Source organism: Gossypium hirsutum, chromosome A05 (assembly GCF_007990345.1).
Source record: "Gossypium hirsutum isolate 1008001.06 chromosome A05, Gossypium_hirsutum_v2.1, whole genome shotgun sequence".
NCBI classification, from domain to species: domain Eukaryota; kingdom Viridiplantae; phylum Streptophyta; class Magnoliopsida; order Malvales; family Malvaceae; genus Gossypium; species Gossypium hirsutum.
Genome location: NC_053428.1, coordinates 109,660,260 through 109,680,997, shown reverse-complemented (window position 1 = coordinate 109,680,997; position 20,738 = coordinate 109,660,260). Strand labels below are relative to the sequence as shown.

General features: G+C 34.8%; 3 protein-coding genes across 3 annotated transcripts; all 3 read left to right on the top strand.

Moving 5' to 3' along the window:
• Positions 1 to 238: 238 nt before the first annotated feature.
• On the top strand, positions 239 to 5,785 carry LOC107962206 (cytochrome b-c1 complex subunit 8). The gene is made up of 2 exons (XM_016898510.2): positions 239 to 615; positions 5,576 to 5,785. The coding sequence occupies exons 1-2, from the start codon at positions 446 to 448 to the stop codon at positions 5,622 to 5,624; spliced, it is 219 nt and encodes a 72-aa protein (XP_016753999.1). The 5' UTR covers positions 239 to 445; the 3' UTR covers positions 5,625 to 5,785.
• Positions 5,786 to 8,961: 3,176 nt separating this feature from the next.
• LOC107962207 (putative pentatricopeptide repeat-containing protein At1g16830) lies at positions 8,962 to 12,531 on the top strand. Its single transcript, XM_016898511.2, is given in 5 exon segments — positions 8,962 to 9,063; positions 9,149 to 10,106; positions 10,109 to 11,323; positions 11,574 to 11,797; positions 11,988 to 12,531. Coding segments are annotated over 2 exon segments (1,959 nt in total). The 5' UTR covers positions 8,962 to 9,063; positions 9,149 to 9,259; the 3' UTR covers positions 11,221 to 11,323; positions 11,574 to 11,797; positions 11,988 to 12,531.
• Positions 12,532 to 13,351: 820 nt separating this feature from the next.
• LOC107962208 (60S ribosomal protein L10) lies at positions 13,352 to 15,405 on the top strand. Its single transcript, XM_016898515.2, has 4 exons — positions 13,352 to 13,483; positions 14,177 to 14,678; positions 14,876 to 14,957; positions 15,151 to 15,405. Exons 1-4 carry the CDS (start codon positions 13,474 to 13,476, stop codon positions 15,217 to 15,219), a joined length of 663 nt encoding a protein of 220 aa, XP_016754004.2. The 5' UTR covers positions 13,352 to 13,473; the 3' UTR covers positions 15,220 to 15,405.
• The last annotated feature ends 5,333 nt before the right edge of the window (positions 15,406 to 20,738 follow it).

Sequence of the window (20,738 nt, the reverse complement as noted above, 5' to 3'; positions counted from 1 at the left end):
CTGGTATTTTCTAGCAGATGATTTTCTTATTTGTTTGGACTACAGTTGTTGTGTAATGTGTCGGGTCGAATTTGGATCGGATCAGATTTGATTATTGGGTTCAGTTTAATTTAAAAAATATTTTTAAATTTCTTTTTAAACTTAATTTTTACCAAAAAAAAAATCTACTCGAAGCTTGGTTCGGATGAAAAACAAGCCTTTTTTATCTAGATTTGTTTTTTAAATTTATATTTATACTTAAATCTTTTAACTTTTCGAGCGATTCTTCACACCGAACCAAATGTCTATCCATGGTCAAGGCTAGATTGCACAACAACACTCAGCAAAGACAGATAGTTGGGCCGAACCGTTGGCCCAACTCGGAGGGATTTTGTTTGGTTCACTCATAGTCACACTTGACATTTGATAGCGGCCGTCAGACAACCGAAGAAAAAAAAAAGAAGAAATGGGGAAGCAGCCGGTGAAGATGAGGGCAGTGGTGTATGCTTTATCACCGTTCCAGCAGAAGATAATGAGTGGGCTATGGAAGGATCTGCCTGCCAAGATTACCCACAAGGTCTCTGAGAATTGGATCAGCGCTACTCTTCTTCTCACCCCTCTCGTCGGCACCTACACGTAATTTATTTCCCTTCCAATTTAGGGTTTCCTCCCATCCCCCTCCTTTTTTTCTTCGATTTCTCACCGTATCTTTGATCTATCTATGATTTAAGTTTCATTCTTTCTTTTATTTTCCAATCCTAAAATTTTCTAGTAACTTAACCATTTATATAAAATGTTGCTATCGAACTAGTTCATCTCCTTCAACCATATGTTTATATGTATAAGCTCTACATTAGCTCTAATATATCAGTTCAATCTCAAACTCAAATAAAGAAAGCTAAAAAAATCTGGGCAGTTACTTTTTTTTTAACAGGTTTTATCATATATGCTTTTTTTTTTTACACTATGCTTAGAACTACACATAATCCCTCTCAATTCATAAATAACTCTGCATTGACAACAATGCCTATGTCAATTGAACTAAGACTGAATCGGCAATCTGGGCAAATACTTTTGATTCTATGTTTTATCATAATAGCATATTAAATCGAAAATAGAAAATTCTAGAAAGAGCTCCTTCATATAAGCATTTTATCAGCTCCAATATTACACTACACATTACAAAAGATTCGTTTTACCCGAAACATTACAACACTTGTAATAATTTTTATGAGAGTTATCATACTTTATAAGACTGGGTACTGTTTTGTGGAAATTATAATTTGTGTAATCGAGTAATGTTAGTTAGAGCTGATGGAGAAGTTACAAGTGCAATTTAACTCGAGTAGTTCTAGGATGAGCTTTCTAGAATTAGGAACATGCCTTTTCTGTACAACTTAGCCAACTTATACCCTACATTCCTTAGCTGTCGCACTTCTTCTGGGAGGAACAAGTGGAAAACAAGAAAGAGCAATACATGTGTACGGTATAACCATGGACAGTATGTTTTACTTGTTATAATTTATCATTTTTTCTTGACTCGTTATGAATATTTTTGTTCTTGGAATGGGACCTCACCCTCCCCTTCTCATGCCTGATTAAGTGGAGCGGAATAGATTGCTCTTGCTCATGTATGGCAACAGTTTCAATGTGATTTGATTAGTGTTATATGCATGGCTTGGAAGTGTTTTGCTATGTTACCTGAATCCTTGTTTTTCGTAGAGTATCATGTGTTGCGGAAGCGACGATAATATTAATAACAATATTATCAGAAATATTTAGATAATTATTATGCCAACAATTATACTAAGAAAATTCCCAGTTAAATTGGAGGGGTCACAATGGTCCCGCTTAAAACCCAACAACTAGACAGAACTCACTTAGATATTTATAGCAATAATAACTAAATAAATATAACCAACATAAAGCTATTAAATAAAAGCAAACAAATAAGAAATAAAATACCAGAGTTTTAACGAGGTTCGGCCAATTTAGCTTACGTCCTCGGACACTACCAAATTAATATTTCCTCTAGAAATATTACAAAGGAGAAGATTTTGGGATAATACAACCAAAGGGGGAGGGGTTCTATATATAACAAACCAAACCCCCTCCATTTCTATCTTTTCCTAATATGGGATATTGCCAATATTCAACAAATCTCCACCTTGGCGATATTCCACATCTTCGAACATCTTCTCATAACACAAACTTCAATAGTGTCTTCAATTTTGCAACCAATCGCCTTCTTCCCTTTTGGTAGTTGTGCCAGCTTCCACATCTTGTTTTTCTCTAGAGATTGCATTTCCTCTTCCATTGCACCTAACCATCTATAATTCTCTAAACTCTGAATGGCTTCGGTGTAAGTGGATGGAATATTATCAACAACTGGAAGTGCATAAGCTACCATGTCAGTGAAACGAGCAGGTTTCTGAATTTCTCGTCTCTGCCTTCTGACTGCAATTGGCTCTGATTGCTGTTGAGGTTCTTGGGTAGAAACCTCTTCCTCATCTGACTCTGCATCTGCCAATGAAGAATCACTAGTGGTACCTTTGCTGGAATTACCACACTCTGCTCAAACTCCACCTGCTGCGGAGTACACTCCACCTGCTGCGAAGTACTACTCACTCCTTCTGGATTTACCTTATTCAACATGGCAGATTCATGAAAGGTAACATCCCTACTGATTATCGTCTTCTTTGCCTCTAGACACCACAAACGATATCCCTTAACACCAGCATTGAAGCCCATGAATAGAGCCTTCTTTGCTCTTGGATCTAACTTTGATTCTTTCACATGATAATATGCAATAGAACCAAAAATGCGCAAGGTGTCATAATCAGTAGCAGGTTTTCCATACCATTTCTCCAAAGGAGTCTTGCCATTTATAGCAGATGATGGCAAATGATTGATGAGATGTTGAGCGTACGTCACAGCCTCAGTCCAAAACTTTCTATCTAATCCAGCATTAGATAACATACATTGAACTTTCTCCACAAGCGTTCGATTCATACGCTCTGCCACCCCATTCTGTTGCGGTGTTCCACCTACGGTGAAGTGCCTTACTATGCCACAATCTTGGCATATCTTCAGGAAAGGATCGCTTTTATATTCTCCACCGTTGTCTGATCGGAGAACCTTAATCTTCCTTCCTGTCTGATTTTCAACTTTAGTTTTCCACTTAAGGAAAACTTCAAGCACCTCATCTTTGTTCTTCATAGGAAACACCCAAACTCGTCTGGAAAAATCATCAATAAAGGTGACAAAATAACGTCTTCCTCCAAGTGATGGAGTCTTGGACGGTCCCCATACATCAGAATGCACATAATCCAGAATACCTTTAGTATTGTGAATCCCAGTGCCAAATTTCACCCTTCGTTGTTTTCCCAGAACACAATGCTCGCAAAATTCAAGTTTGCAAGTCTTTGTACCTTTCAATAATCCTTGCTTGGCTAGAGTTTGCAAGGATTTTTCACCAGCATGGCCCAAACGCATATGCCACAGCTGTGTTGCCTCAGCGTCCTTCTTGGTACTCGTAATTGCTGCTGCTGTTGTCCCGACCACTGTACTACCTTGGTAGTAATACAGATTGTTCTTTCTTATGCCTTTCAACATCACCAATGCTCCTGAAGTTGCTTTAAGAACTCCATCTCGTATTGTCACAACTAGGCCTTTAGATTCTAACGACCCCAAAGAGATGAGATTCTTCTTCAACTTTGGGACATATCGTACATCCCGCAAAATTCTAGTAGATCCATCATGACTCCTCAGTTTAATTGAACCTATCCCGGCTATTTTACATGTGTTATCATTACCCATGTAAACAACCCCTTCATCTAGTTTTTGAAATTCAAAGAACCATTCCCGAATGGGACACATATGATAGGAACAACCAGAATCCATGATCCACTCATCTGCATGTAATGTTGAAGATGTCATACTAAGAGAAAAGTCTGACTCTGCTTCACTATTGCATTCTGCAACATTTGCATCTTGCGGAGTCTTCCCTTTTTTCTTCAATTTTGGACAATCTTTCTTCCAATGTCCTTTTTCTTTGCGAAAGGAACATTCATCTTTGGCAACAACTCGACCTTTGGACTTTCTTCTCTTCCCCTTAGACTGACTTTGCTGACGACCTCTTGTTACCAATGCTTCCACTGCTGCTTCACCTGAACCTTTCAACTTATCCTTTCGGCGTAGTTCATAGCTATACAATGCAGCAGTTACTTCATTGAAAGTTACTTCCGATTTTCCATGAAGTAGAGTAGTTTCAAGGTACTCAAACTCCTCAGGAAGCGATCCCAACAACATTAACGCCAAGTCTTCGTCTTCAAAAGTCACATCCAAATTCAACAAATCAGCCACCAGCTGATTAAAATTGGTAATGTGCTCGTTCATCGTGGTACCAGGAACATAATTGAAACGAAACAGTCTTTTCTTCATATGCAACTTATTTTGACTGTTCTTCTTCAAGAATTTCTCCTCCAATGCTTTCCACAATTTACTTGCAGAAGTCTCTTTACTGAATGTATACTTCTGCTCTCTGGAAAGACATGATCGAATTGTACCACATGCCAATCGGTTGATGGTCTTCCATTCTTTATCATCAACCCCTTCTGGTTTTTCTTCCTCAATGGCAATATCTAGACCCTGTTGAAAGAGGGCATCTAGAAGCTCACTTTGCCACATGCCGAAATGACCTGTTCCATCAAAAATTTCCACTACAAATCTCGTATTTGCAGTTCCAATCCTCGGCAAAATGTACGAAGTGGAAGTTGTTGATATGGATGGTTTTTCTTCTGTCATTTTTGCCATAGCTTCTACTTAATAGCCACCAAATGCAGAATACCCACAAGCTTTCGGAAATGTTTCTAATGTGTAAGATCAGACTAAGCTGCAAACACAGAGCATACTACAAAATCTTGGCTCGGATACCAATTGTTGCGGAAGCGACGATAATATTAATAACAATATTATCAGAAATATTTAGATAATTATTATGCCAACAATTATACTAAGAAAATTCCCAGTTAAATTGGAGGGGTCACAATGGTCCCGCTTAAAACCCAACAACTAGACAGAACTCACTTAGATATTTATAGCAATAATAACTAAATAAATATAACCAACATAAAGCTATTAAATAAAAGCAAACAAATAAGAAATAAAATACCAGAGTTTTAACGAGGTTCGGCCAATTTAGCTTACGTCCTCGGACACTACCAAATTAATATTTCCTCTAGAAATATTACAAAGGAGAAGATTTTGGGATAATACAACCAAAGGGGGAGGGGTTCTATATATAACAAACCAAACCCCCTCCATTTCTATCTTTTCCTAATATGGGATATTGCCAATATTCAACATCATGGATATGATATCGATAGTATAAAATTTAGAAAAAGAAAAAACGGTGCACATCCAAATCCCACATGTACCCTTGAGTCCAACCAACACGGATACTTTTGTGATGAATATTGAGCTCCACTTGAGACTGCTCATGGAAACTCAAAAGTATACATGCACAGAATCCACAATTTGTTAAGCACATTGACTTAATGCTTAACATGTGTTTTGTCTATTTAACTGGGTGCAGGTATGTCCAAAATTTCAAAGAAAAGGAGAAGCTGGAACATAGGTATTGAAACTATTGGGAAGCCCCCATTTTGGTGCTACTATACTTTCATGCATTTTGGTTGGGACTTGGATTAAGTCTTGAGTTGGTGTGTTTAGTTATGGATATGGGATAATGAAATTGGAACATTATCTTCTTTTTGGTTAATAAATTTGTGGATTTGCTCTTCAATATTTGTGTGTGCAAATTATTAGTGATGACCTTGAGCATTTGACTGTGAGTCCTCTAGCCAAACAGTCTCACGTAAGGATACAAGGATACACCTTATTCTATTTGGTCATAATATGTTTGGATACCTTTTTTTTTTAAAGTTCAACTTTTTTAGCAGTAACACTTAAGGTGAGATCTTATTTTAGTAGGATCTTTTTAAATCAATAGTAGTGGTTAAAAGACAGAAATGAGAATATTATAGTCGTTTGATCATGTCATGTCAAAAATTAAGAAATTGTGCTTGTGACTTGGAATTTGTTGAATTGGTTGTCGCATACATTGTTTTCCTTTAGAAATTAGTTTTTTTCCTTTGCGTTGAAACCGGTTGAATTGGGTAAAATGTAAACTCACATTTCTCAATACAAATTTTATGCGGCATGATCAATGATGGCATCTATTTAAAGACACCTTTTGGTAGGATCTTGTGGGATCTTTTAAATCAATGGTTGAAATTAAAAGGAAGAAAAGGAAACATACATAGACTATTGATAATGCCACGTAGGATTTTGTAGATAACTGTTCAAACGGTTCCATCTACAAGCAAGGGATTTTTCAATGACGCTTCAACTGAAAGAAAAACCATTCTCTCTCTATTGCAGTTGAATAATACAAAAAAAGTTGGATTTAAACCCTAAAAGCTTCAATTGTGATTTTTGTTCAAAGTATTGGGGAAAACACTGAAACGGTTGTCAAGCCCCCTAATCAGTAAGTACAATAATTTTTGTGGTTGTGCATGATTAAATATAATTTTTGTGGTTGTGCATGATTAAATGTGAAAAATATTGTGCTTATACAGTTTTAAGAATGGCTGAATGTTTAGGACAAAAAAAAAAGATATTGTTAACTTAAAAGAAGAATCAGAACAGGGAAGGCCAAATATTTTTGGGAAGAGACAGGTTCATGAATTTTTTTTTTATCAACACTACTAAATTATCATCGGAGGAAGTTGGAGAGGAATGGAATTCAGTAGCTTAGATGATGCTCAATCGTTTTATCTAAGCTATGCTCATATGCTTGGTTTCAATGTTAGGTTTGGAGGAACCAAGTCAGACCCAAACCTAGGGATGTTGTTACTAAGTATTTATATTGTAATCAAGAAGTGGAGTTGTTGGAGAAACACAAAATGTTGTATATCATGCACAGAATAACCTAATAAGGTCATTTCGTGAAGTTCCAGCTGGTGCAAATGCTGAAGTATTAGCGATGAGATGAGCTGGAATCCAACCTTCCTAGATGATGTCATTCTTCGCTGACCAAATTAGGGGATATGAGAAAATGAGCTTCAAAAATTTAACTTGTTGCAAGTAGAGACGATGAAAGCAGTTGAACATGGGGATTCAAATGCTACTTTAGAATATTTTGAGTTCAGAATAATTTTTTGGGTTAGCTTTTACAATAGGACGAATTATGTATATTTCAAAGATGCCTTTATACACGGCTCACAAAAACAATAGATATAATCTCTCGTTACTGATGTTTATTGAAGTAAACAATCATCACCAAACAATAACTTTTACATTTATAATATTAATATCTTGCTAACACCTAAGACATAACCATGGATAAACCCAATGCAAATAGCAACACCAAAGGAAAATTGGTGTTATTTGCCAATGTCATATCTTGAAAATAATCACGAAACTTCAACTTCTTTTTCTTCCCTGCAAATTCATCATCAACATGTTTTAATTTTCTTAGGTTAAACAGAAAAAATGCAGAATATGTTAGTAGTGTATCAATAGTGGGTTTTTCTATATTTTTATTTTCTTATAAATTTTAATATATATTTTTAAAAAATTGATTTTTTAATAGATTTAATAAAAATGCTATGTCAACAAAATATGATATGCCGTGGACAAAAACATTGAGTGTTAGTTGATAGATAATTTTCGTCAAAAATTTTAATAATGATTATGAAAAAAAATATTTTATTAAATAATATATATATATATAAATGATTATTATCTTCTATTGTTTCTTTTTAATGAACAGCTTCTATTTAATTATATATTAACAAACACAACTGGTTAGAATATAAAATTTTTATTTTTGTTATTCAATTATTAACCTAAAAAAATTCATAAAAAAAACTAAAAAATATAAATATCAAATAAAAGCATCCATCAAATGTTAATACGAAATCATAAATTCATATTAGATTATGACACATTTATTTTCGTAAGAGAATTTAAAAAATTAATAAATAAATTAAATATAATTCTAGTGGAAATGGTAAAGGTGATATATTAAAAGTTATAATGTTTTAAGTTATAATCAAAGTAAGTGACAAAATATCTTGATAATGATATATGGTGTGCACATATACATCATACTAATGTAGATGGGTCGGTTTACTTTTTTATCTAACTTACAGAGATTAATTTACTCAATTTTTTTAGTAAAAGTAAATACAATTTAACTTTTAGTACAGGGGCCTTCATGGTACTTTTATCGTTTTTAGATAGTATTAATGTTAAAGTTCATCGAATACAATTTTTAATTAATTTTACATGTGAAAAGATAAGATTAAAGAAAAAAAACTTCACCAGAAATAACATATTTAAAATAAGTTAAATTGTATTATTAATCCCTGTACTTTGTGAAAGTTATGGATTTAGTCACTGTACTTTAATTTGATCGGTTTTAGTTTCTGTACTTTTGGAATTGGTCAATTTTAATCCTTGTACTTTTTTTAATTTTGAAATTTTAATCATGACCCAAATGGTAGTAGTTAAATATGTTTGGTTAAATTCAATTACTAGTATTGTATTACGTGTACAGTTGTAGATTTAGTCTATATTCTCCAACTGGATTATTCTATATCCTTATACTTTTTGAATTTTTAAATTTCATTCTTTAACATAGATGACAATGCTAATCCATTAATTGAAATTTTAATAAGTGAAAATAACAAGCTGATATGATATTACATATATGATAATATGTTTGTCGTACTAGATTTTGAAAAATAGTAGAACTTAACTTAATAAATTTAACAGTTATTGTTTGGTGAGGATTGAAATTTTAAAATTTGAAAAGTACAAGGACCAAAAATGATGAAATTAAAGTACATAGACTAAATTCGAAACTTTGGCAAAGTATATAGACTAGTAGAAGAATTTAACCTTTAAAATATGATAAGATACTTTAGTAATTTCTCAACGAGTTAATCTTGGAGCTCTTCCCACATCCCATTCCCGCCGCCTCGTCTTTCGTTCCGACAGACCAGCAAATTAAATGTAAGTTTTGTAACCCTAAACTTAACCTTCTGCTCTCTGCCTCTGCGCCTCATACTCTTGTTCTTGTTTTTTTTTTATTCGTTAGACTGCTATTTGTGGCCTTGAACCGTTTCTATCGGTGTGATGTTTGGTCACAACGCCGCAACTGCGTAATAGACACCATTAGGCCACTACTATTTGAAACACTGCTTAGAATATGATATGGAGATGCCGCTGGGGCTTCCTCCCTTCAACGCCAGCAACCGCTATCTTCACATCCTTTCGTTTGATATCAGTTCGCCTTTTTTCAGCACCAGAGGTAAGTTCAACTGATAAAAGTCAAGCATTTTCTGGTGAAAAAAAGACACTTATTATTAATCCTCAAATCGTTCACTCTACTCTACTCAAATGCCCTTCTAATTTGATTGCCTTGAGCTTTTTCTTATGGTGTGCTAAGCAACCCAATTATTTTCATGATGCTCAAGCGTTTGATTGTATGGTTAATGTTGTCTCCCCGTTAACCAAAAAGTATCTAACCGTGAGAAGAATTGTTGGGGAATTGGAAAATATTGGTTGTGTGATAAAGCCACAAACTTTCTTGCTTTTGTTGAGGATTTATTGGCGTAGTGCATTATATGGAATGGTTTTTGAGACTTTCCACGAAATGGCCGCTTTTGGTTTTACTCCTAATACATTTGCACGTAATGTGGTCATGGATGTTTTGTATAGAATTGGTCATGTTGATAAAGCTATCAAGGTTTTGAATGATACCCACTTTCCCAATTTCTTGACCTTTAATATTGCTTTGTGTAATTTATGCAAGTTGAGTGATTTGTCTAACATTTCATATGTTAGTAGAAGAATGATCCAGCTGGGATATTATCCAAATGTTAAGACATTTGAGATGATCTTGAATTGTTTCTGTAAAATGGGTAGGCTAGCAGAGGCATATCAAGTGTTGGGTTTGATGATTACGCTTGGAGCTTCTGTATCGATGAATGTTTGGAGTATATTGATTGATGGGCTTTGTCGGTTGCATCAACCTGGTTTGGCTTATGCTTTGTTTAAAAGATGCTTCGGACTGGTTGCTCACCTAATCTGGTGATTTACACTAGTTTGATCAAGGGATTCTTAGATTCCAGAATGGTCAATTCTGCTTCTAGCATTCTAAATAGAATGGAATGTGATGGATATGTTCCTGACTTGGTTCTCTGTAATGTATTAATAGATTGTTTATCTAAGGTTGGGAGGTATGATGATGCATTTGGTATTTTTCTGAGCTTGTCTGACCGAAATCTGGTACCTGATTCTTATACATTTTGCTCTTTGTTATCCAACATATGTTTGTCCCGGAGGTTTTCTCTTTTACCCAATATAGCTAGTGGACTTGCAATAGAAGGGGACCTAATGGTCTGTAATTCCCTACTTAACTACTTTTGCAAGGCTGGCTATCCATTGCATGCTGTACAGTTATATGATTACATGCTTGCTAGAGGTTTAACACCTGACAAGTATAGTTTTGTTGGATTACTTAGCGGGCTATGTGGAGCAGGAAGATTTGATGAAGCTGTTAATGTTTATCAAGCATTAATACGGTATTACCCTGGTCTTGATGCTCATGTCCATACTGTTATCGTAGATAGGCTCATAAGAGTTGGTAAATATCACAGAGCCTTCAGATTGTTTAGGAGGGCACTTGAAGAGAAATACCCTCTAGATGTTGTATCATACAATTTTTCCATCTATGGACTTTTTAAGAGTGGAAGGATATATGAAGCCTCTGCACTGTACAGCCAGATGAAGGAAGTTGGTGTTTTTCCTAATGCACACACATATAATTTGGTCATCTCTGGTTTCTGTAAGGGAAGAGATCTCAAAATGGTCAAACAGTTGATGCAAGAAATCAGCAAGACAGAAGTTGAGTTGGACCATCGTACAATAAACAGTGTAATTAAACTGTTGTTCAGATCTTATCCATATCCTTCAGCCCTCAATCAATTAATTGAGATGTGTAAATCAGGTTTGATACCTGACGAGGCAATGTATGCACAATTCTCCAAGGGGCTTGCATCTGGAATAAATACTGGTCATGCTCAGCAGTCGCTTATGAGGGATCAACTATTGGTGGACCCATCTAGCTCTGATGATATTCCTGATGTGGCTGCTTCAGTGGGCTGAGCTGTTTTCGGTGAATAAGTCATCTCGTATCTCAGTGGACAGAGCAGCTGCTTTAATTCAATGCAGCTGTGCTTACCAGCAGAATGTAGTCATAACTTCCAAGGTAAAAGTTGTAGCTCTTTCCATTTGATAAAATATTCACCCTATCTTACTGGCTCTTTTAACCAATGCTTTACTAACTTCGATCAAGAAAACATTAAGAACCTTTTACAAAAACTTTGGTGTTTCAAAAATTTTCTATATGAATAAAAAATTCTCATCAGTGTAAAAATTAACTGAAACAAGAAAGACAGCAGAGGGAAAGATGAATTGATAAATAAATCAAGGACTAATCACTCTGTGTGGATATTTAGGGGATACTGCTTAATCACTCTGTGTGGAACTCCTCTTTGAGATGTTGAGAGATAGTGCCTGGAGGAAACGGTTAATTTGTGGATGGTTAGTGATAGTGAAAATTGTCTGCTTTAATGTTTATTCCTCAATATTGATTTGTTATGTAATTCCAGCCATATTGAGATCCCAGCTATTATTTGAGAGCCCACCTACACCCAAACTTCTGAATTCCAGTAGCTCATTGGTAGGTCTTCCTTCTTTCATTGGCCTATATATAAATATAAATGTATCTCTTTTGGGTACTTTATTTGGTACACTGGCATTATAGAACTTCCAAGTGTCCCCTATATATAAATTTTTAACCAACCCTGTTTATGGAGTCGAAAAAACTCTAGTACCAGTGCTTTTTCTGATTTAATTTTTTGTTTCTTCAGGCTGAAGATGCCTCTAAAATGGTTTCAGAAGTAGCTGCTGCTGCTTGCAGGCTTTGGTCCATTGAAAGATGAGAATCATATTGGTAAAGGTATGGAGAAGATAATACCATCATCTAGGAATAAAGAGAACACCCACCCACAGATTGAAAATCTCTGCCAAGAATTGGGCAAAAGAAACAACTTCAGTGGGATTATTCTCTCAAAATCTTTATAGAACACCTTAGATGTGATTATTTGTTGTTGTATTGTTTTGTATATCCCTTACCCCTAGACTGTCTTAAAGGCCAGTTTTGCACTACTTCTCAAAAGTATTTTTGGGACAAAAAGCACTTTTGAGCTTTACAAAAGTGCTTCTGGGACAAAAAATTGCTTTACAATAGTCTTTGTTCCCAAGGAAAGTCATTATCAAGATGGAAGAATGAACACTAAGAGAGAGATAAGGCAAGCTGTAGTCATTGTTATTCACAGTATTATATTTCTAAATTATCATTGTAAATACTTTTTATTATAAGTTAGAATTTAATTTCATTAACATTTTTATTAATTATAATTACTCTATGATAAGTAAAACAAATAAATTTTACATAAGATTATTTTATTTCTTAGAGTTCAATTTTCAATTATTAATCTTAAAATCAAATTGGCTTTATTTGATGAAAATATATATAAAAGAAGAGTTCAAATTGGATTGAATTTCCTTATTTATGGAATTTAATTTATATAATATAAACATGGAATAGACTTTAATTGTTAAAATATTTATTAATTTTGGTAATTCGTAAAATATGTAATTTTATATTTTAAGATATATAGAATAAGGGAAATTGTTTTATAAATTACGAGGGTAACACACGATTGTATGGTAAATAGATGCGAAATTCTTTAATTTCACTTATGAAGTTAAAAAAATGTATTGTAATTATTTTTTAAAAAAAACACTGTTAACGATACAAAACACTAACATATAAGATAAAAACAGTATTACGACACTCAATTCGGGTCATATTTGAGTCGAGATACTGTATTATATTAACGTAATTTATTTGTTTAAACTTAACTCCTAAAAATATGAGACTTGAAGTTAAATGGTTAAGTTACGCTAATTTTAGATTTATTTAAATTTTTTAAAATAATTTAAAAAATTAATTTATGTTTTCTATTAAAATTTTAAATAGAGACAAGTTATCATATTTTTAATGTTTATATTAATAATATTATTTGTGCGTAATATAAATTATATAATATATAAAAATAAAATAAAATAAAATAAAATATTATAATATTAAAATCGAGACCAAAACTTGGGGTTTGGAGGGGTAATCCGACTCTTGAATATTGAAGGTTTATAGGGCATGGGTTGGGGTTTGGGCTTTTTGGTTGGGTTAATGGGCTATGGTTGAAGTTGAAATGAAGAAATAAAGACGGCTAGGGTTTTTGCATTATTCGAATCATTGCAATTCTCTTCTTCTCAAGGCCAGACGACGCCATGGGGAGGAGTAAGTTTCTCTCCTTCCTTCTATTGCTTGCCAATCGCCCTTACAGCTGTTCTTGAAATCTTTTCTGCTGTGATTTTTGTTAATTCATTGATGTTTTTATATATATTAGTAACGTTGAATGCTGTTTGTTTTCCTTTCAATTTTTCGTACTTAATTTTCCACAATTAGGTTTTACATTTACTACACTCCTCTAGTTGCATGCTAAACACAAAGCCCTATGGCATCTGGATTTATTTTCTACCCATCACTCACTACCAGTCTCATCTCCATCACCATCTGCTTTTTTTTTATTGCCATCTGAAAAAGGAACTTTTAATTTCAGCTTACCACAAAATTTTCAGTTTTTCAACCCTAAACCCTAAACCTTACTAGGTTCAGCTAAGCCGCTCTAAATTGGCATTCCGTGTCAGTGCTAGGGATTAGCTCATTTGGCTTACTGCAGCGCTACAGAAAGCTTTAGAAGTTTGTTTGCGAGGGTGCCTAAACTAAAATTCTAACATGACAACATATTGAAACATCTATTATGTCTCCTTCTCTTGCATGCCTTAACTAATGTTTGGTTTCTAGAAACTTCTCTTGCTAACAGATTCATATTATTTTATGTTTCTATCATGCATTAAATAAGAAAGTGGTTGTATTCTGTTGATATTGAGTGTCATGCTTGTGTTAGTTTTCTGAACTTCTTCCTTATAGGACCTGCAAGGTGTTATCGCCAAATCAAGAACAAGCCATACCCAAAATCTCGATATTGCCGTGGTGTTCCGGATCCTAAGATCAGAATTTATGATGTTGGGATGAAGAAAAAAGGTGTTGACGAGTTCCCTTTCTGTGTCCATCTTGTCAGTTGGGAGAAAGAGAATGTCTCAAGTGAGGCATTGGAGGCTGCTCGCATTGCCTGCAACAAGTACATGGCCAAATATGCTGGGAAGGATGCGTTCCTTTTGAGGGTAAGGGTTCATCCCTTCCATGTTCTGCGGATCAACAAGATGCTTTCATGTGCTGGTGCTGATAGGCTTCAGACTGGAATGAGGGGTGCTTTTGGGAAGCCTCAGGGAACATGTGCAAGAGTTGACATTGGTCAAGTCCTGCTTTCAGTTCGTTGCAAGGACAGCAACAGCCACCATGCACAGGAGGCCCTCCGCCGTGCAAAGTTCAAGTTTCCCGGTCGTCAAAAGATTATTGTTAGCAGGAAGTGGTATGCATTTTCTGTTTCTTGGACATCAAATTGAAATGCTTGAGTTTGTTCTACATAATGTTTAAGTGTGTATTTGGGAACAAAAGCTCTGATTTTTGCTTAAAGTTTTTCATTTTAATATATATTCTGGACATATTTGCAACATCATGTCACCTATGCTATTGAAATCCGGTTTACAATTATTTTGGTATTGTCAGGGGATTCACCAAGTACAACCGCGCTGATTATCTGAAGTGGAAGTCTGAGAACAGGATTATGCCAGATGGTGTGAATGCAAAGGTAGTAAAACGATAGATCTCTTTCAAACAACCGATGATTTATTTTCTGTGATCTTGTGAATGTAATACATCATATAGCTATTCATAGCTCTTGTGAAGGACTTCCTTCCCTTCATGGAGCTGAATATTTTCTGTTTTCCTACTACTGTGTTTATTGTGTTTTTAAAAGCGAAAGTTGTGTTTATAATGTGCAGCTTCTTGGATGCCATGGACCTTTGGCAAATCGTCAACCTGGGAGAGCTTTTCTGAAAGCATCATCTTAAGACATTGGAGTATCTAGAAAAATTTGAAGGGCTCTCCAAAAGCTTCTGTTGGAACTCTTTGTTAAGCTTATTTCCTCAATTGAACAGATGTTGCTGAGGTTCAAAATACTCTGTTTATTGATTTGTTGTTCACACAATGGCACTGAGTTTGCTATGGTCTTGAAATTATCATTTCCCTTTTGTTTCTTTTGTAGTCTTTTTTTTTTATATTTATGTTAAAAAATATTCTTTTAAAATTTAGTTAATAATGAATATAGCGAAGTGGTGATGATTTTGTATTTTAATATTATTGAACTCTAGTTTAATATTTAAATTTTATAATTTTTTATTTTTTTATTTAAAGATGTTATAGAAGTATATAATTAAGGCTTGGAAAAAAATTAGATCATATCAAAAATTGATTCGAAGAATTTGGACGGTTGTTTATTTAATATATAATTAATTTTAATTTTTATGATATAAAAATAAAGTTTTTATATTTAAAATAAAGTTTTTTAGAAATATTTATGAAAAAAGTTTTGAAATTTTGTCAATAATATTCAATATTCATAAAACAAATTTAGTTACGAAAATAAGTTTTGAAAAATCAAAACAAAAATTTAATATGAAAAAATTTAGATCCGAATCAAATTATGATGGATTATTAAAAAAAATCTAAATTGCCCGGTCAAACAAAACAAATATGACCCCTAACCATAATAGCATTACTTATAATTTAAAAGAATGAGTATTTTTGTAATTTTACAATTTCAGTTGATGACTCGGTCAAGAGTGACACTAATAAATATAGTGCTTAAATATAAGTACATGCTCATCAACTTAGTAAAGTGCTTAAATATAAGTATATTATATTATCAATATTACTATTTACAACCTTGGAAAAGACTAAAAATACATTTTCTATTAAATTATTACTATTATTATTTTGATAACGCTTTTATATATTTTTGTAATATTTAAATAAAATAATTATAATTAATTATAATTTAAAGGATGAGTATTTATAATTTAATAATTGATTTGTTGACCTGGTTATAAGTGACACCAATTTAATAAAGTGTTTAATATAATTATTAAATTATCAATATTATTATTATCTTGATTGCGTTTTGTCTTTTTATACTTTTATATAATCTTTAAATAAAAAATTAAAATTAACATATTTAAGAATTGAACACATGTTTAATGCATTTTATAAACAAATTATCATCAAAAGTCATTATTAAGTAAATTATTAAAAAATAAATTTTTGATATAAAATATTTTTTCTTACCTACATCGTGTATATAAATAATATCATTAATTAATTAACTCGATATTTACTTTTTTTTATACTTATATTTTTAATGTTGAATTTTCTCTTTCACTATCTTCCTCTTTCCCTCTCCTCCTTTTCTCCCTTTCCCCTTCCTTGTAGTTGCTCTTGTTTGCTTCTAAGGTGGTCACCAACTGCGTAGTTGTCGTTGACCCTAGTCGGAAATAGTCCGCTCCATTCTCTCTAGCCACCCTTTCTCTTTCTCCCTCTTCACCTCCATTGCCACTTCCTTTTTCTCTTGCTAGCCACCCTTCATTTTCCGGTGAGTTTGTTCGGTATTACTGTGGTTTCTCCCTTGAGGGAAGTCTCTAGAGTCGGCACAAGTCCAAGCTGACTCGCTTTTGACTACGTCTGATAAATGGTTTTAACGTATTAGTCTTTTGGGATGGTCATTAACGTATTAGTCTTTTGGGATGGTCATTAGCGGGTACAACGCTTCTGTTTTCTGGTGGAAGACACCTTTGGATGGAGCAGGTGCTCTAGATTTACAAATCAATGTTAATGTTTTAATTTAAGTGACTTTGGATGGAAAGAAGTTTAAAACTGTAACTTGTTGGTCCCATTGTTGGAGCGTAGACTGGTGCAAGTGTGTATGTGAATTTCTGATGGTCTTCTATTCTGTAAGTATAATAGAAATCCCTTTTAACTCATCTTAGGATTAAAAGTCTTCTTAGTTGCTTGTTGTACAAGGAATTTGATGATCTTGATCAAATTGAGGAAGAGAAGGATGCTGAGCGACAACTTCAACAGGCTGAAAGAAAGCGTCGTCAAGAAATTGAAAAGCTTGAACAAGGTGGCAATCAATGATTGCTGGTTAGGTTTGTTGCGGAAGCGACGATAATATTAATAACAATATTATCAGAAATATTTAGATAATTATTATGCCAACAATTATACTAAGAAAATTCCCAGTTAAATTGGAGGGGTCACAAATGGTCCCGCTTAAAACCCAACAACTAGACAGAACTCACTTAGATATTTATAGCAATAATAACTAAATAAATATAACCAACATAAAGCTATTAAATATAAGCAAACAAATAAGAAATAAAATACCAGAGATTTAACGAGGTTCGGCCAATTTAGCTTACGTCCTCGGACACTACCAAATCAATATTTCTTCTAGAAATATTACAAAGGAGAAGATTTTGGGATGATACAACCAAAGGGGGAGGGGTTCTATATATAACAAACCAAACCCCCTCCCTTTCTATCTTTTCCTAATGTGGGATATTGCCAATATTCAACAAATCTCCACCTTGGCGATATTCCACATCTTCGAACATCTTCTCATAACACTAACTTCAATAGTGTCTTCAAATTTGCAACCAATCGCCTTCTTCCCTTTTGGTAGTTGTGCCAGCTTCCACGTCTTGTTTTTCTCTAGAGATTGCATTTCCTCTTCCATTGCACCTAACCATCTATTATTCTCTAAACTCTGAATGGCTTTGGTGTAAGTGGATGGAATATTATCAACAACTGGAAGTGCATAAGCTACCATGTCAGTGAAACGAGCAGGTTTCTGTATTTCTCGTCTCTGCCTTCTGACTGCAATTGGCTCTGATTGCTGTTGAGGTTCTTGGGTAGAAACCTCTTCCTCATCTGACTCTGCATCTGCCAATGAAGAATCACTAGTGGTACCTTCTGCTGGAATTACCACACTCTGCTCAAACTCCACCTGCTGCGGAGTACACTCCACCTGCTGCGAAGTACTACTCACTCCTTCTGGATTTACCTTATTCAACATGGCAGATTCATGAAAGGTAACATCCCTACTGATTATCGTCTTCTTTGCCTCTAGACACCACAAACGATATCCCTTAACACCAGCATTGAAGCCCATGAATAGAGCCTTCTTTGCTTTTGCTCTTGGATCTAACTTTGATTCTTTCACATGATAATATGCAATAGAACCAAAAATGCGCAAGGTGTCATAATCAGTAGCAGGTTTTCCATACCATTTCTCCAAAGGAGTCTTGCCATTTATAGCAGATGATGGCAAATGATTGATGAGATGTTGAGCGTACGTCACAGCCTCAGCCCAAAACTTTCTATCTAATCCAGCATTAGATAACATACATCGAACTTTCTCCACAAGCGTTCGATTCATACGCTCTGCCACCCCATTCTGTTGCGGTGTTCCACCTACGGTGAAGTGCCTTACTATGCCACAATCTTGGCATATCTTCAGGAATGGATCGCTTTTATATTCTCCACCGTTGTCTGATCGGAGAACCTTAATCTTCCTTCCTGTCTGATTTTCAACTTTAGTTTTCCACTTAAGGAAAACTTCAAGCACCTCATCTTTGTTCTTCATAGGAAACACCCAAACTCGTCTGGAAAAATCATCAATAAAGGTGACAAAATAACGTCTTCCTCCAAGTGATGGAGTCTTGGACGGTCCCCATACATCAGAATGCACATAATCCAGAATACCTTTAGTATTGTGAATCCCAGTGCCAAATTTCACCCTTCGTTGTTTTCCCAGAACACAATGCTCGCAAAATTCAAGTTTGCAAGTCTTTGTACCTTTCAATAATCCTTGCTTGGCTAGAGTTTGCAAGGATTTTTCACCAGCATGGCCCAAACGCATATGCCACAGCTGTGTTGCCTCAGCGTCCTTCTTGGTACTCGTAATTGCTGCTGCTGTTGTCCCGACCACTGTACTACCTTGGTAGTAATACAGATTGTTCTTTCTTATGCCTTTCAACATCACCAATGCTCCTGAAGTTGCTTTAAGAACTCCATCTCGTATTGTCACAACTAGGCCTTTAGATTCTAACGACCCCAAAGAGATGAGATTCTTCTTCAACTTTGGGACATATCGTACATCCCGCAAAATTCTAGTAGATCCATCATGACTCCTCAGTTTAATTGAACCTATCCCGGCTATTTTACATGTGTTATCATTACCCATGTAAACAACCCCTTCATCTAGTTTTTGAAATTCAAAGAACCATTCCCGAATGGGACACATATGATAGGAACAACCAGAATCCATGATCCACTCATCTGCATGTAATGTTGAAGATGTCATACTAAGAGAAAAGTCTGACTCTGCTTCACTATTGCATTCTGCAACATTTGCATCTTGCGGAGTCTTCCCTTTTTTCTTCAATTTTGGACAATCTTTCTTCCAATGTCCTTTTTCTTTGCGAAAGGAACATTCATCTTTGGCAACAACTCGACCTTTGGACTTTCTTCTCTTCCCCTTAGACTGACTTTGCTGACGACCTCTTGTTACCAATGCTTCCACTGCTGCTTCACCTGAACCTTTCAACTTATCCTTTCGGCGTAGTTCATAGCTATACAATGCAGCAGTTACTTCATTGAAAGTTACTTCCGATTTTCCATGAAGTAGAGTAGTTTCAAGGTACTCAAACTCCTCAGGAAGCGATCCCAACAACATTAACGCCAAGTCTTCGTCTTCAAAAGTCACATCCAAATTCAACAAATCAGCCACCAGCTGATTAAAATTGGTAATGTGCTCGTTCATCGTGGTACCAGGAACATAATTGAAACGAAACAGTCTTTTCTTCATATGCAACTTATTTTGACTGTTCTTCTTCAAGAATTTCTCCTCCAATGCTTTCCACAATTTACTTGCAGAAGTCTCTTTACTGAATGTATACTTCTGCTCTCTGGAAAGACATGATCGAATTGTACCACATGCCAATCGGTTGATGGTCTTCCATTCTTTATCATCAACCCCTTCTGGTTTTTCTTCCTCAATGGCAATATCTAGACCCTGTTGAAATAGGGCATCTAGAAGCTCACTTTGCCACATGCCGAAATGACCTGTTCCATCAAAAATTTCCACTACAAATCTCGTATTTGCAGTTCCAATCCTCGGCAAAATGTACGAAGTGGAAGTTGTTGATATGGATGGTTTTTCTTCTGTCATTTTTGCCATAGCTTCTACTTAATAGCCACCAAATGCAGAATACCCACAAGCTTTAGGAAATGTTTCTGATGTGTAAGATCAGACTAAGCTGCAAACACAGAGCATACTACAAAACCTTGGCTCGGATACCAATTGTTGCGGAAGCGACGATAATATTAATAACAATATTATCAGAAATATTTAGATAATTATTATGCCAACAATTATACTAAGAAAATTCCCAGTTAAATTGGAGGGGTCACAAATGGTCCCGCTTAAAACCCAACAACTAGACAGAACTCACTTAGATATTTATAGCAA